The sequence below is a fragment of the Ictalurus furcatus genome, chromosome 4 (assembly GCF_023375685.1).
Source record: "Ictalurus furcatus strain D&B chromosome 4, Billie_1.0, whole genome shotgun sequence".
Classification (NCBI taxonomy): Eukaryota; Metazoa; Chordata; class Actinopteri; order Siluriformes; family Ictaluridae; genus Ictalurus; species Ictalurus furcatus.
In genome coordinates, this window is record NC_071258.1 from 31510704 (window position 1) to 31526489 (window position 15786).

Consider the following 15786-nt stretch of genomic DNA (forward strand, 5'->3'; position numbering starts at 1 on the left):
GCTATTGTCTTGTGGACTATATGTAAACATCTGTTATGTGAAATAGCTTATTCAGGGCAGGACTAAATAAAGAACAACATGGGATTTTTATCTTATTTTGTTAAAAGTATTAAGATTTTGTAGATTTTGCAAGGGGTATGTAACAGCCATTATGATGAAGAGTAACACTGTACATCATCTGCTTCTCTCAACTTCCTGATCTCACAAATCGCATATTTTAGTGATCACGCAAAATGACCTGAACCTGCACCTGTGACCTGCTCGTGTAGACACAGCGGCGTTGGGCGGAGTAAATAAATGATAATACTACCGCTACAAGGTGGGCTTCAAACTTCTTTATTAAATAATTCCTCACCAATCATAATCAAGAGTAGCAACTGTTCGGTCTGTAAACATAAGTTATTTAAAAATAAATATTTTTCGCTGTTTATCAATTAACCAACAGTATTTCTCATTGCTATTATTTTAACTCAATTAACAGTGACCATGAGTAGAGTGCTTACATTTAACTGTTTATGACAGACCTCCTAATTAAAGTTTAAACAAAAAAAGATTGGTATCTGGATCGGTATCGGCTGTAAAAATCCTGATCGGTGCATCCCTAATGAACACCATTAAACTAAAGAGCTTTGCATCTGACGGGTAAATGAACTCACCCAATCACATCCTATATGAGATTATTCAGATATATACACAATATACACAGATCAGTTCGAGAACTGACTCCAGCCCAGAACCATGACAGTGGAAAATGTCTAATAGTGTAGCTTTAAATATATTTAAGAGGAGCAGACTTCAAACACTGAACACTGAGGTTTATTGTATTTGTTTACAAGGTGGAACAGGTTAAGGTCAGTTAAAATGAACTGAAAATATTACATTTAGTTTATCAGAGGGTTAATTAATATGTCATGGCTCATACTATGTTCCCTAATTCTGTCATAATTGACAAGCTTTTTCTCATGCCTACTTGTGTGTTATATTGTGGCACATTAATGTTACCATCTCTTAAAAAAACAAAACAAAACAACCCCCCCCCCCCGCCCCCCTTAAACTTCAACCATGCTTTAAAAAAAATTTCTGACTGTGCTCCTAAATTTTTGTAATTAGGAGCACAAGTGCTCCTAAAAGAAATTGTTACAGTACAGCCCTGAAACTGGTTCTCACAATTCCCCCCAAAAAATGGTGGATGAAGATTCATCCACAGAGTAAATCCGTATTATGGAAACTTTTAAATCAAGTTTGGAAAAGTTGTCAGAAGCTTGGTGATGGTGACATTCAGGAGATTTGGGGCAATGTTACACAATTTAGTGCTCCCAAAATCTCACAAACAGCGCTGCTGAGAATATTCCACCACCCAGTGCAATCTGGTGGTCCTACAGTATGGTGGTTGGCTGTTGATGGATGGAGTAGAATGGGTTGAACATTGTGCAAAGCAACAGGTATTTGTTAAAATGACAAGTTTTAGTAAATGATATCGTTATATGAAAGAACTTAGTTGTTACAATGATAAAGCTTTAACACTGGCTTCCCTAGTTGCCTTATAACTGTGTGTGGACAAGATGGTGGCCGCATCTATACTGAGTTCAGTAAGTATTGACGGGCCGTCTAGCATGACGTGACATGACATCCACAACTGAACATATTAGACACAGACTGTACTTTTCTATACAGATTTTCCTTTTAAAGCTAGTGTTTGAATGGTAGATTAAAAAACTCTCAAGTAGCTTTCAAACCTACTAAAAAGATCTGTTTTGCAGATCAGTAATCTGGATCTTCTAGATCACCAAAAAACTTCCTTGAAATCTACCTTCCAGCAGGTTTGTTCTCCAATGAAAAGTCTAACACACCTGTATTAGTTGATCAAGAACTTCTTAAGGCAATGATTAGACGATCAGGTCGCATGATTATGGTTGGAGATAAAGTCTTCATGATGGTAGATCTCCAGGAACAGGGTTGGTTGACCACTGTTCTAGATTTTTTTTTGTAAAATGTAAGGTCAAAGTTTTCAATTTGAGACACAGGTCATGAGAACAATCTCAATAACAGTGTAAAGTTTTAAAGAGAAACTCACGGTCTGGTTGCGTAACATCGCTACGCAGCTGAGGCAAATACGCATATAAAAATCAAAATCGCCAAATTATATTGAATTGAACAATTCAGTTAAATTGAAAAGAATGGAAGAATTTTCAGGTATAGGAATTTTTCTGTTCTGATATAGTAGAGATCGCTTTTTCGTCTCCGAATGCACAAAAAGTACGCAGGCGAGTACATGAACGATGATGGTCGTGAAGCTGCTGTGTCTGCATTTTCACGTGTAGTCACATGCAAGTGTAAACCAGACCTTCAGAGAAAAGGGCGGCGCTGGGAGAGCCTGAGCCAGCTAGAGGTGGAGCCAACTGTCTGTATCAGAAAAATGTAAGCAGGAGCTTGAGACAAAGGAAGCACCCGAAGTAGAAAGTAGTCAATCATGGCTTTTCTAAGGTAAGTTTGAAACCATGTGAGTCTTGAAACACTTTGAAAATTGCGAAGGGAGCTAAAGATCACGCTCTTTGGATAATCTTCAGAACGAATACGTTTATAGGTTTTGAAGTCAGTGTAAACACGAGACAAAGCATGCCATGAGGCTGCATTTTGGAAGAAGAATGGATTTCTAAGTGGGTCTTTTGTGTCCATCTGTAGAATACACACACCTGTCATTGAACACACCCACACGCTCACATCACACGTCAGCCACCTGTTACACAAACACCCCTTCATCAACCATTTATCTGTAGAGCAGAGCTGCTTGGTGACGGATAAAATAATAATGACAATCTGGTTTTTGGTTTTTTTGCTCAGTATTATCTGACAAATTAGGAACAAAACAGTTTCACTGCGCGTATTTTAAATCAAAACATTTGCGTTCATATGTTACATTTACAAGCCTTCAAATTCTGACTCAAAATATTTAGGAAAAAAAAAAAGATTAAATAATTATGCCATGACTTGTTCAAAAACTGTTGGAACATATGAATGAGGTGTTATATTAATAAAACAAAACATATCTATCTATAACACACACACACACACACACATCTCAAAAAATAAGAATATCGTGGAAAAGTACATTTTTTCTATAATTTAATGAAAAAAAAATGTAACTTTCATATATTCTAGATTCATTACACAAAGTGAAATATTTCAAGCCTTTTTTTTGTTTTAATCTCGATGATTACGGCTCACAGCTCACGGAAATCAAAAATCCAGTATCTCAAAATATTAGAATAAAGAATTTATAATAAAGAAATGTCGACCTGAGAAGAACTCTAATCTGATAATAAACTCAAAACACCTGTGAAGGTTTCCTGACCCTTTAATCTCTCAGTCTGGTATGTGTGTGTGTATATTATATACACACACACACACACACACACACACACACACACACACATAACATGAGTAAATCAGGTAACTTCTGCCAAGATAACCAAATACTGCAGTATGATGTTAATTCATTGACACAACAAAAAATTGTGAATACAAATAACACACAATGATAGGTTACAGAACAATCACACACTCTAGATGGTCCAACGTAGATACTCTAAAGATTTACACTGTCCAAAAAACAGTTTCTCACCCTGGATACTGTTGATTTGTAGTGCTCCGTTCTTATTGGTCAAGTTCTTGTCATGTGACTTGTTTCATAAGCGTCTTTAGTTCGTACAGGTACAAGGAGATTTAAGTTAGTATACGTGTACATGGTGCTGTGTATTTAGTCATCGGAGGGTAGCTAAAGAAAACTTTAAAACTTCTAACGTTCTGATTGGTCAACAGAAATCTAACAACGACTGGTTCCCAGAACGTTCTGGGAATGTTTGTTTTTGGTTCCTGTTTAGTTTTCCAGGAAACATTTTTATTAACGGAGATATAACGCTTATTTTTTAAAATAGAAATGTATAGAAAAACTGAACACACTGAAAGCTCTGCTGTGGCACTTTATTGACCCACGACTGGCAGGAAAGAGAGAACCAACGCCACAATGATAAGAAACAGCACAGCGTCGAGGATCAGTTTTTTAATGGGCGAAGTGACTTGCTTTTTCCCATGCCCTCTGCTCCTGAACCACTCCACCACTTCTCCAAGGTCATACTTCTTGGGGTTGTAACCGAGCTCGGCTCTGGCTTTCTCCATACTGAAATAGTGTGTGACTCCAGTCTTGTAAACTTCAGCACGCGTCAGAAGAGGTTGGAAGTTGTAGACACGGCCGATGACGCTGTGAACAATCTCTGTGAGGAACGCAAAGAAGTAAATGAGAGAAACCGGAAGCCGTAGCTTGGGGAAGGAGTAGCCCAGACCTTCCACTAACGGCCTAAAGAACTCAAAGTTGTTGATCGGCCTGCCGTCTGAGATAAAGTAAGCCTGTCCGGCAGCACGGTGCTGACGTTTATCCGTTAGCGCTTCCGCAGCTAACTCGTGCGCAGAGACTAGGTTATCAACGTGGACAAACTCCACTAGACTCTCAGGATCTCCGTACACAAACTTAAAGAGGCCACGCTCGATGTATCCCACAATCCTAGGAAGATGTCGCTCCTCTCCCGGGCCGTAAATCCCAGCCGGACGGAGGGCGCACGTGCGCAAGACCCCACCTTCACCCGCTAGATGCGATCCATTAGCCTTTAGCACCCGTGTTTCTGCCAATGACTTTGTCCTGGAGTAGTGGTCCGGATGGAGGTGTAAAGGCAGATAAGGAAGTGTTTCGTCACCGTTTTTTATGACCTGGCCACCGAAGACCACGTTGAAGGTGCTGGTGTATACCAGTCGAGGAACCTGGAGATCCACGCACGCCTGAATAACATTTTCCGTCCCCTGAAGGTTTACCTCTTCAATCAGCTTCCTGTTGAGTTGCTCTCTCCCGGACATCCCGTACGACGCGATGTGGAAAACGCAGTCTGCGCCGCGCAACGCGTTTACCACCTGCGTGAAATCCCGAACGTCACCCTGGATGAACTCCACGCCCTCGGGTAACGCTTCACTAGGAGACCTCGCATCAAACAGGACGACTCTGAAGGACTTCTTGCTGAGAGAGCAAGCAAGGCTGTGAAAAAATAAATTAATTCAAATGCATAATTATTTCATAAGTCTGTAATAAGCTTTTCACATTATTATTATCATCATCATTAATAAATGAGTACTGTTTATTTGCAATAACCAACAATAAATATTAATAACAAATCAGGTTTTAATCTTTATGTTTTTATTTATTTATTTATTACAAAATTAAAGGTGTACTTTTTAATGAAAGTCTGAGTTTACCTTTCTTAGTTTAAACTTCTTTCACTGACATGCTGGTCTAATTTCACTTTGGGTAACATTACCCACAATGCTGTTCGTGCGTGCCTGGTGATGATATGCCGTATCATATGATATGATGATATAAAAATACAACACCAAATACCTCACACCAATACCTCACAAATTTTTCCAATATAGGCCTAAACATTTTTAACATGTTTCAGGGTGAAGTTTTCCTTTAAAAGATGCAATAGTCAATATTTTTTTTATTTCTTACTAGTATAAATAATGTGAAAGATTATATTGAAATAATAATAAAAAATGTAAAATGGTAAAATGAGCCATTGTCTCAGAACAAGTGTATTATGTAAAAAACATGACAACATGGCTGTTCGGTCCGGAATGTTTGTTTGTATTTGGATTGGTCTCGTCAGTCATTTTGAAGACACGCCCCCAATGCGCCTTCACATCATCATAAATCATTATTTCTTTAAAGCTTTTTTTGTGGAAAACTACTTGAGCTGGCGAAATTGCAATTCCACGGTCTTTTGCAGTGAAGTTTGTTGTCAGCTTTAGACCTTTTAACTGTTCGACGCACATGAATCGAAGAGGGCTTTGTCCGAATGCGCGTCGCGATGACGTCACATGACGCGTCTTGTCATTTTGAAAAATGCAAGATCCTGCAAGATCCTCCGAATATCGCAGAGTGCATGTTCATTTCTGCAATCGTAAAATCACAAAATCATGGAGGGATTGGTTACGCTAATTAAACCGTCATAAGTTTTGGGGGTGGGGCTTTGTGTACTTGAGTGAAAATGGGGGCGGGCTCAATGAGTAAAAAAAAATTCTAATTTTATTCAACTCCTCCCATTTAACCGTTAGAGACCTACTTTCCTCTAATTTTACCTAAGCTTTAAATTACCTCTCATCTTTTACATTCCACACTCCACTCATATTTTCCTCATGTTTTTAATCTTATTTCTATATCTGGTGCATAATTTCTGCATATGCAATATCTATATACCATTTATCATATTTATGTCATATTTATACAGTATATGGGATCTATTCATCTATGGACTGATCTGTCTAATGTCCTCTCTGCACCTTATCTACTTGTTTCACATTGTGAAGTTTTTAACTGTGGAAAACATCCCCATTTCATTTGTATCCATCCTTCTATGTGCACTACCTTAGTGGTACTTATTGTATTTATATATTGTATTGTGACTGTACTTAATGTACCTAGCCATAAAGACACCTTCATTTAGTAAATTAAGAGTTAGGGAACCTTTCAGATTAGTCAATTAATCCATCCATCCATCCATCAATCAATCAATCCATCCATCCAATCAATAAATCCATCCATCTATCCATCAACCAATCAATCCATCCATCTATCCCTCAACCAATCAATCCATCCATCCATCCAATCAATAAATCCATCCATCCATCCATCCATCAATTAATCAATCCATCCATCCAATCAATAAACCCATCAATCCATCCATCCACCAATCAATCCATCCATTTATCCATCCATCCAATCAATAAATCCATCCATCCATCAACCAATCCATCCATGCATCCATCCGATCAATAAATCCATCCATCCATCAACCAATCAATCCATCCATTTATTCATCCATCCATCCAATCAATTAATCAATCAATCCATCCATTCAATCAATCCATCCAAAAGTTTACGGATCACATGTAATGGTTTAGTGTCTCCACCTAGCGTTACATGTGAGTACTGCATGGACTTAACTCTTACCATGTAACGTTTCACGTCTAGAAAAAAAAATACATGCAACAAAGAATCAGATCCATGTGATTTAATTAGAGTTTAATGATTACATACCGGAAGCCAAAATATCCTCCGCCTCCAGTAATGACGTAAGTGTCGACATGCATCTTAAACACACAGTGATGAGACCTAAAGAGAAGGGGGGGGGGGGGACATGTTATTTACATTGTGCAGTAGTTGCTCTGATAAGGATTTTAAAGCTGACAGTACAAGTGTTTCTTTTAATCATGATTAACTCACATTAACTCACATGTAGCCATGCACTAATGCTAAAGATAAACACTAATCAGTGAACCAAACATGGCTTCGGTGTGAAACACGTCATCGTTTTATTTGCATGGACAAACTCGGAATGAAATAAACATTTAAAGGATCCATTAAGTAAATTATATTTACACAAACTTACCTGCTCGTGCGGTTACTCCAGTGTCTGGAGTCGGAGGACTGCACGCGAGAGTCGGAAGTGAGAGCTTCATTCTGATTGGCCAGGGTCTTGTCACGTGACTTGTTTCATAAACGCAGCAGACTTGAGTAGGTTAAAGGTAAAGTACTCAAATTATTTCAAAATGGTGGCGTCGAAGCAACGGTTATTGGTTCCCAGAACAGTTCCTGTTTAGATTTCCAGAAAAAAGTATTTAACTTCAGCTGCGCCTTATGGTTGAGGGAACGTTTTTATAATGTTCAATAACTTTAAAAAATGGGAACCTTTCAGTACTTCAGGATGGTTTGGAGAACATTCTTATAACGTTCCCATAACTTTTAAAAAAATGTAACAGCTTGGGAACCTTTCGGTACCTCAGGATGGTTTGGAGAACATCCCCATAACCTTTAAAAAAAAATGTTAACCTCTTCAGTACCTCAGGACGGTTTAGAGAACATTATTATAATGTTCCCATAACTTTTAAAAAATGTAAAATCTTGGGAACCTTTCAGTTTCTCAGGATGGTTTGGAGAACGTTCCCATAAACTTTTAAAAAATGTTAACCTCTTCAGTACCCCAGGATGGTTTGGAGAACATTCTTATAACGTTCCAATAACTTTTTAAATTTTTTTAACCTCTTGGGAACCATTGCAGTAACCTGGGATGATTTGGGGAACATCACCATAACATTTAAAAAACTTTGGGAAGTAGAAATAAATGTTAGTAAATGTTTTTACACACGATGAATGAGCTTTACATCTACATCAACAACAAAAATTACTAACAAATCTAAGATGATGGAAACAATAGGCATCAGATGCCGAGTCACACAAAGCTTAAACATCATATGGAAAATGTTTCTGCTGAACAGTATCTTGAGATTCACTTCTGGTGAATTGACTTAGCTGAGTCATTTAAAAAGAATCATTTACAATAAGAAGAACTGGCTCATTTGCAAATCATCAATTAGTACAAATATTATACTCATTCAATAAACAAGTGTTAGCACTAGTTTCTTTTCTTTTTTTTTTTTTTTTACTAATATGTGACTAACTCCAAGAGGCTGTGTTAATAAAAACAAAACAAATTTTAAACCTGGGTCTTTAATCAGTTCTGTAAAACAGTAAGTATTTTTTTCTGAATGAATGATAACTATGAGTCTGGGTTTCATGATACACAAAATGTAAACACTGAGTAAATTCAAAATATAAATACAAACAAAAGTAAAAAAAAAAAACCCAATAAAACAGAAAATTAAGGAATATAAACTAGCGAGAAAGTTTATACACTGCATCGACGTCTGCCTTGCTGCTTAGATACAATGGCAACAAATACATTACATAGCTGCAATACTAAATTATTAACATATTATTATTATTATTATTATTATTATTAACTTATGCTCTACTGATATCCCTTTACCCTTAGATGGATGGGTGTTTCAAGGAATGTTTAAACTTCCATGCCAACGTGAAACATAATATTTTACTGACACAGAATGGCATTAAAATAAAATAGATTTTATTTGAATATTTTGTCACTTCTCTAACACAGACCGTGTTGCAAATTACAGAATGGAGCTCCTAACTACTCATACAGTTATTTCGTCAAGCTCCCAAAGACTGTTATTTTGTCATACACAAATAATTTTCAATATTTCTGGCATTTCACTCTTGGAACATTGTTAGAATACTAGGAAAGTAGGCGTCTAACTGAAAAAATGGATGAGATTCGGGGGAAACGAGCTCACAGATCATACCGACACATAGTACGCATTTTAAGGGTTAAATTACTGGTGAACCGTTAAAGTTTTATAATAATCAGATAAAAATATTAGATTTAAACTGATCCAAATGCTAATTATGTTTAAGATGAAATATCAGCCACTGTATCAGTGCTGTATTAAAGGCATGCGCACTTAAACCCCTCGTTTAGAGGGCTAGTATTAACTGTAAAACATAAATGTGGTGAGCTTTAAGTGTCTAATTAGAGTGATAAAGATCCTGGATTTTTCCAATTAGATTAGATCTTCTAGATTCTTCTGATCTTACATTTCTCAATTCACTAAACATTTAATAATAAATATTTCTTGATTCAAGTACACATGGTAAGATTTTATTATTATTATTATTATTATTTAACTTTTGGAGTATTTAAAATGAGGTAATTTATACAAACATGCTAAAGTATAAGAATGTTTTAAGAACTCCTGATTCTCAGTGTAGCTTATAATTAAGTATAGAGCTGATGTCTTTTTGAATTTTCCCAAACCAATGCAAGTCAAAATGTTATGAGATAAATTATTGTACTGAATGTTAGTCTACACGTATTCACACACACACACACACACACACACAAATCAAACACAGACTTAGCTCCAGAATACTCTTTTCAACAAACTTCCAACAAACTGTGTGATTAATTAGCCTTATTAAAGAGAAATCGCAAATAACATTTGACAGATTTTGCATAAAAAAGGTATTAAATGTTCTAATAAGGTGAAATATATCAGAGCCTGTTTAGCATTTAAAATGATTTTGTTATGTTGTCCCCCCCCCCCCCACATTATAGCTGTATAACACATTCCAAATAAACTGGTAGAACTCATTGTGTTGCCTGAAACAGACTGTAATCATGTCCAGGGTGTGTACAGTAGATCAACGTCTTTAAAAAAAAAAAAAAAGAAAGAAAGAGAAGCTTGCGTGATCTACCGTTGCAAAGTGGACTCTCCGATCCCTCCCTAACACAATACGTCCTCTTATACCACTGCAATTTCCCCATGATTACATTTTTAATTTATTAAAGAAAGACATGTTGTACATTTTATCCTTTAATAGTTATGTTTAATCTTGTGAAACGTCCACAAACAAGTTAGTTCCCGTTATCAGTTACGTTATAGCAGCTATAAACAGTCCCTCCCACGCCAACCCGCCCCCCCCACACTTTTTGAGTTAATAAGACAAAGATGAAACGCTGACACTAGAGACACCTTCCATAAAATGTTAAATAAAGTCTCCTTACTGAACACCATATCAACAATTACACAATTATTATAGAAATAATAACCTATTGGAATAAGCACGTTAATAGAAACCTGTGATTGGCAGCCGGAACTACTGTCAGAGCTGCTGTTTTGGAAAATGAATCAACACCTTCTGAGCAATCAGAATCCAGAATTCAACAGTACTGTGCTATAATAAATACAAAAAAAAAGAAGCAAACTTCCTTCAATGCAGTATGAACCTGTGTTTTGAGAAATATATATATATATATATATAAAATATATATATATATTTTAGATGCAGGACACCACTGAGATTTCTATGAACATGGACAACAAATCGCTCTTTTCACGCCATGATAAATTCCCATCCACCTTCCTCATCACGTTTATCCATGACTGACTTCTTAGACAGGAGAGCTTCATCCTGATTCCAGAGACAAACAGAACTCTGCTTTTCTGTAAAGCGAAGTAGACAACTGGGAACGTCATTTTTCTTCAGAATGCTCGCTCAACTGTGAGTGAAGTTACTTTATTAACAACAGTATAAGCATTATAATCTAATGCTGCGATGATGTGAAAAATGTATAGGGAAAACGTGTGTGAAGTGGTCTACACTGGATGTGTAGAACCTGTTCTGACAGTGAAATACTGTGCGAGAGTCACAGGTACTGGTGTCATGCAGTTCCTTGTCCTTTTGCTGCATAGTTAATGAACTACACCATCATCATCAAGGTAAAGGAATTTACATTAAATATTATACACACACTATAAAATTCCATACGAATCTGTCTGATTCTTCAGCTTGAATTAATGACGAAGGAAGCACCGTGTGTTGAGTGTATTTGGCACACTATAATCATTGTCATCTTACACGTATAAATAAATCGGTGAAAATGAACGCATGCTCTTTTTCTGTATCTCCAGATCAGTCAAGTGATGTGATGTACAAAGTGCATTCAAGGCTCTGGACTTTTTCTAAAGAGCATCACATCACATCACATCACATCACGTTGCTGCATTTTTGCTTCCCTTTGCGTCCACAGCACTTAAAGCAGAGCATCTTGCAGTAAGCAGTGTCCGCTTATAGCGCCTGCCAGTGAAGGGCATGACGTGGGTGACTTCACCATCGGGTCCGTCCTATCTGTAGCTCCTGTGTGTCGAATGTCTCTGTGCCCCACGCGCACACGACGCACAGCACGCCTTCTTATAGTAATCATACACACACAGGCGGGCCTGGACCACCACGTTGCAGTTGAAATATTTGTCTCGGCATTTTTCGTCTGGGGAAATAATGGGGAATATTGTGTGAAATAAATATTTGGTGCCATTACTAGGTGGATTCATTTCATGATTTAAAATGTAAATATCATAAATCATAAGTCCATATGGACATGGAAAATATTGTAAAATGTTAATAATATATTCTTATAATAGAATACAATGCAGATTACATTAAATAGTCAAGGTATAGGTCAACATATTAAATGACATTAATTATTACATTAATACATAACATGATACTCATGACCATTTATTCTTTAAATCAGTGACATTATTTACTAACATTAGCCAATGAAATTACAGTACAGATATTTGACTCCAGGCCTGGAAAGTGAGAACAATGTGTCATATGTTTTGTGTGTTTTCCCTGCTTCAGAACAGACTAATCCATACTCTCAACTTTACATATAGCTCAGAAAGGGATGTGCTGTGGTTCTGTATACTTATATAGCTGCGTGTATATATTTGTATAGTTGAGAGAATAGCTGTGTGTATATATTTGTATAGTTGAGAGAATAGCTGTGTGTATATATCTGTATAGTTGAGAGAATAGCTGCGAGTATATATCTGTATAGTTGAGAGAATAGCTGCGAGTATATATCTGTATAGTTGAGAGTATTGCTGCGAGTATATATTTGTATAGTTGAGAGAATAGCTGTGAGTATATATCTGTATAGTTGAGAGAACAGCTGTGTGTATATATCTGTATAGTTGAGAGAATAGCTGCGAGTATATATCTGTATAGTTGAGAGAATAGCTGCGAGTATATATTTGTATAGTTGAGAGTATTGCTGCGAGTATATATTTGTATAGTTGAGAGAATAGCTGTGAGTATATATTTGTATAGTTGAGAGAATAGCTGTGAGTATATATTTGTATAGTTGAGAGAATAGCTGTGAGTATATATTTGTATAGTTGAGAGAATAGCTGCGTGTATATATTTGTATAGTTGAGAGTATTGCTGTGAGTATATATTTGTATAGTTGAGAGAATAGCTGTGAGTATATATTTGTATAGTTGAGAGAATAGCTGTGAGTATATATTTGTATAGTTGAGAGAATAGCTGTGAGTATATATTTGTATAGTTGAGAGAATAGCTGTGAGTATATATTTGTATAGTTGAGAGAATAGCTGTGAGTATATATTTGTATAGTTGAGAGAATAGCTGTGAGTATATATTTGTATAGTTGAGAGAATAGCTGTGAGTATATATTTGTATAGTTGAGAGTATTGCTGCGAGTATATATTTGTATAGTTGAGAGAATAGCTGTGAGTATATATTTGTATAGTTGAGAGAATAGCTGTGAGTATATATTTGTATAGTTGAGAGAATAGCTGTGTGTATATATTTGTATAGTTGAGAGAATAGCTGTGAGTATATATTTGTATAGTTAAGAGAATAGCCGTGTGTATATATTTGTATAGTTGAGAGAATAGCTGTGAGTATATATTTGTATAGTTGAGAGAATAGCTGCGTGTATATATTTGTATAGTTGAGAGTATTGCTGTGAGTATATATTTGTATAGTTGAGAGAATAGCTGTGAGTATATATTTGTATAGTTGAGAGAATAGCTGTGTGTATATATTTGTATAGTTGAGAGAACAGCTGTGTGTATATATCTGTATAGTTGAGGGAATAGCTGCGAGTATATATTTGTATAGTTGAGAGTATTGCTGCGAGTATATATTTGTATAGTTGAGAGTATTGCTGCGAGTATATATTTGTATAGTTGAGAGTATTGCTGCGAGTATATATTTGTATAGTTGAGAGAATAGCTGTGAGTATATATTTGTATAGTTGAGAGAATAGCTGCGTGTATATATTTGTATAGTTGAGAGTATTGCTGTGAGTATATATTTGCATAGTTGAGTATTGCTGCGAGTATATATTTGTATAGTTGAGAGAATAGCTGTGAGTATATATTTGTATAGTTAAGAGAATAGCTGTGTGTATATATTTGTATAGTTGAGAGAATAGCTGCGTGTATATATTTGTATAGTTGAGAGTATTGCTGTGAGTATATATTTGTATAGTTGAGAGAATAGCTGTGAGTATATATTTGTATAGTTAAGAGAATAGCTGTGTGTATATATTTGTATAGTTGAGAGAATAGCTGCGTGTATATATTTGTATAGTTGAGAGTATTGCTGTGAGTATATATTTGTATAGTTGAGAGAATAGCTGTGAGTATATATTTGTATAGTTAAGAGAATAGCTGTGTGTATATATTTGTATAGTTGAGAGAATAGCTGCGTGTATATATTTGTATAGTTGAGAGTATTGCTGTGAGTATATATTTGTATAGTTGAGAGAATAGCTGCGTGTATATATTTGTATAGTTGAGAGAATAGCTGCGTGTATATATTTGTATAGTTGAGAGTATTGCTGTGAGTATATATTTGTATAGTTGAGAGTATTGCTGCGAGTATATATTTGTATAGTTGAGAGAATAGCTGTGTGTATATATTTGTATAGTTGAGAGAAGAGCTGCGTGTATATATTTGTATAGTTGAGAGTATTGCTGTGAGTATATATTTGTATAGTTGCGAGTATAAATGGCAATATATTTTTGCACCGTTGAAAGTGTAGGTCTGTATATTAATGTATGTATAGTTATGCAGTATAGTATAGTAGAGTATAGTTATATATCAGCTCACCGATCTGTGGAACACAGGGATCGAGGTTGCACTCCTCTTTGTCCTCCGGTTTCTGCTGTTCTTCACATCCCTCGCTTGGCATCATATCGTCAGAGAGACAGCGCACTTCTCGCACACGAAATCCCCCCTCACACGTCTTTGAACACTACACACACACACACACACACACACAGTAGCTCAGGTCAGTGAGGAAAGTGGGTTTCTCTGTGTGTGTGTGTGTGTATGTGTGTGCACTCTACTCACTGCACTCCAGTCAGTGTAGTACCACTTGGCTCCACAGGCCTTCACAGTGCAACTCTGTTGGCTGAGTGGTTTGTCCAGAGAAGAACATTCGTAGGGTGGCATCACTGTATAGCTGTCATCAGACTTCATCATACACACCACCGTCCTCTGCTGGCTGCCTGTTCCACACTCCGCCGAGCACTGAGAACCCCGTGCACACCATCCATTAACATCCAATCATCCATCCAACTACTTTAGTGAGGGTAGGTTAGTTTCTAATATTTCTATAGAGATATTTTTATTTAGGTTTACAATTCAGTATGTTGTACTGAATGTGAGACGAGTAAAATATGGTTTAATCGGATAGTTAAATACGTTACAGTATTTTCCACCCCAAAAAACAAAACTGGTTATTAAATTTGCTTCAAAAAAAAAAAAGAGTCCATTTCAGAGGCAGTGTTTTTTTTAATTTTCTTATTATATATTAGTAATAAACATTTATACACATCAAGCCATTTATTAACAGCAAGCTGATGTGGATGTCAGAAATTGGACCTTATTTTTTTGTATTTTGTCCTTGCTAGCCCATTTATACCAGCTTCTTGCATATGACGGTAGATATTTACTCAGACCATATTGCTGTGTATGTGCATAATGTTAAAACATGTTAAAGGTGTTGGTGGTAGAGTTGGTGGTGGTGTGTGTGTACCCACCTGACCCCAGGGCCCAGCGAACCACTCAGTGCGGCTCTCACACGGCCCGTTGTTACACGGCTGAGCCTGAGGGGGGCGCTCCGTACCACAGCCTTCCAGAGGCACACTGCTTACCAGGTTAGAGAGACACACAATGCTGCGACTTCGCACGCCAAAGCCACACTCTGCAGAGCACTGACACACACACACACACACACACACACACACACACACACACACGGCTGTCTTACTATACTTTCGGGGATCTTCCATTGACAAAATTATTAATGCAGCTTATTAATGCTATGCTACACCTAAATCTAATACTAACCTTATCCTCAATGGCCAAAAGAAAACCTTCTGGATCTTTTAATTTTCTAAATAATGGCTACGTGTTTTGTAATTTTTTTCTTTTTCTTT

General features: G+C 36.6%; 2 protein-coding genes across 2 annotated transcripts in view; both read right to left on the reverse strand.

Moving 5' to 3' along the window:
• Positions 1-3106: 3106 nt before the first annotated feature.
• On the reverse strand, positions 3107-7966 carry sdr42e1 (short chain dehydrogenase/reductase family 42E, member 1). The gene is made up of 3 exons (XM_053623605.1): positions 7494-7966; positions 7142-7216; positions 3107-5080 (listed from the first exon to the last, which is right to left on the reverse strand). Exons 2-3 carry the CDS (start codon positions 7192-7194, stop codon positions 3982-3984), a joined length of 1152 nt encoding a protein of 383 aa, XP_053479580.1. The 5' UTR covers positions 7195-7216; positions 7494-7966; the 3' UTR covers positions 3107-3981.
• Positions 7967-8645: 679 nt separating this feature from the next.
• The window catches only part of LOC128607001 (thrombospondin type-1 domain-containing protein 4-like), a 52750-nt gene continuing 45609 nt past the window's right edge, over positions 8646-15786 (reverse strand). The window contains exons 17-20 of the mRNA XM_053623602.1: positions 15388-15561; positions 14696-14875; positions 14453-14597; positions 8646-11792 (exon numbers count right to left, since the gene is read on the reverse strand). Coding sequence (XP_053479577.1) covers positions 11650-11792; positions 14453-14597; positions 14696-14875; positions 15388-15561 — 642 coding nt within the window. The 3' untranslated portion in view covers positions 8646-11649. The remainder of the gene's footprint in view (positions 11793-14452; positions 14598-14695; positions 14876-15387; positions 15562-15786) is intronic.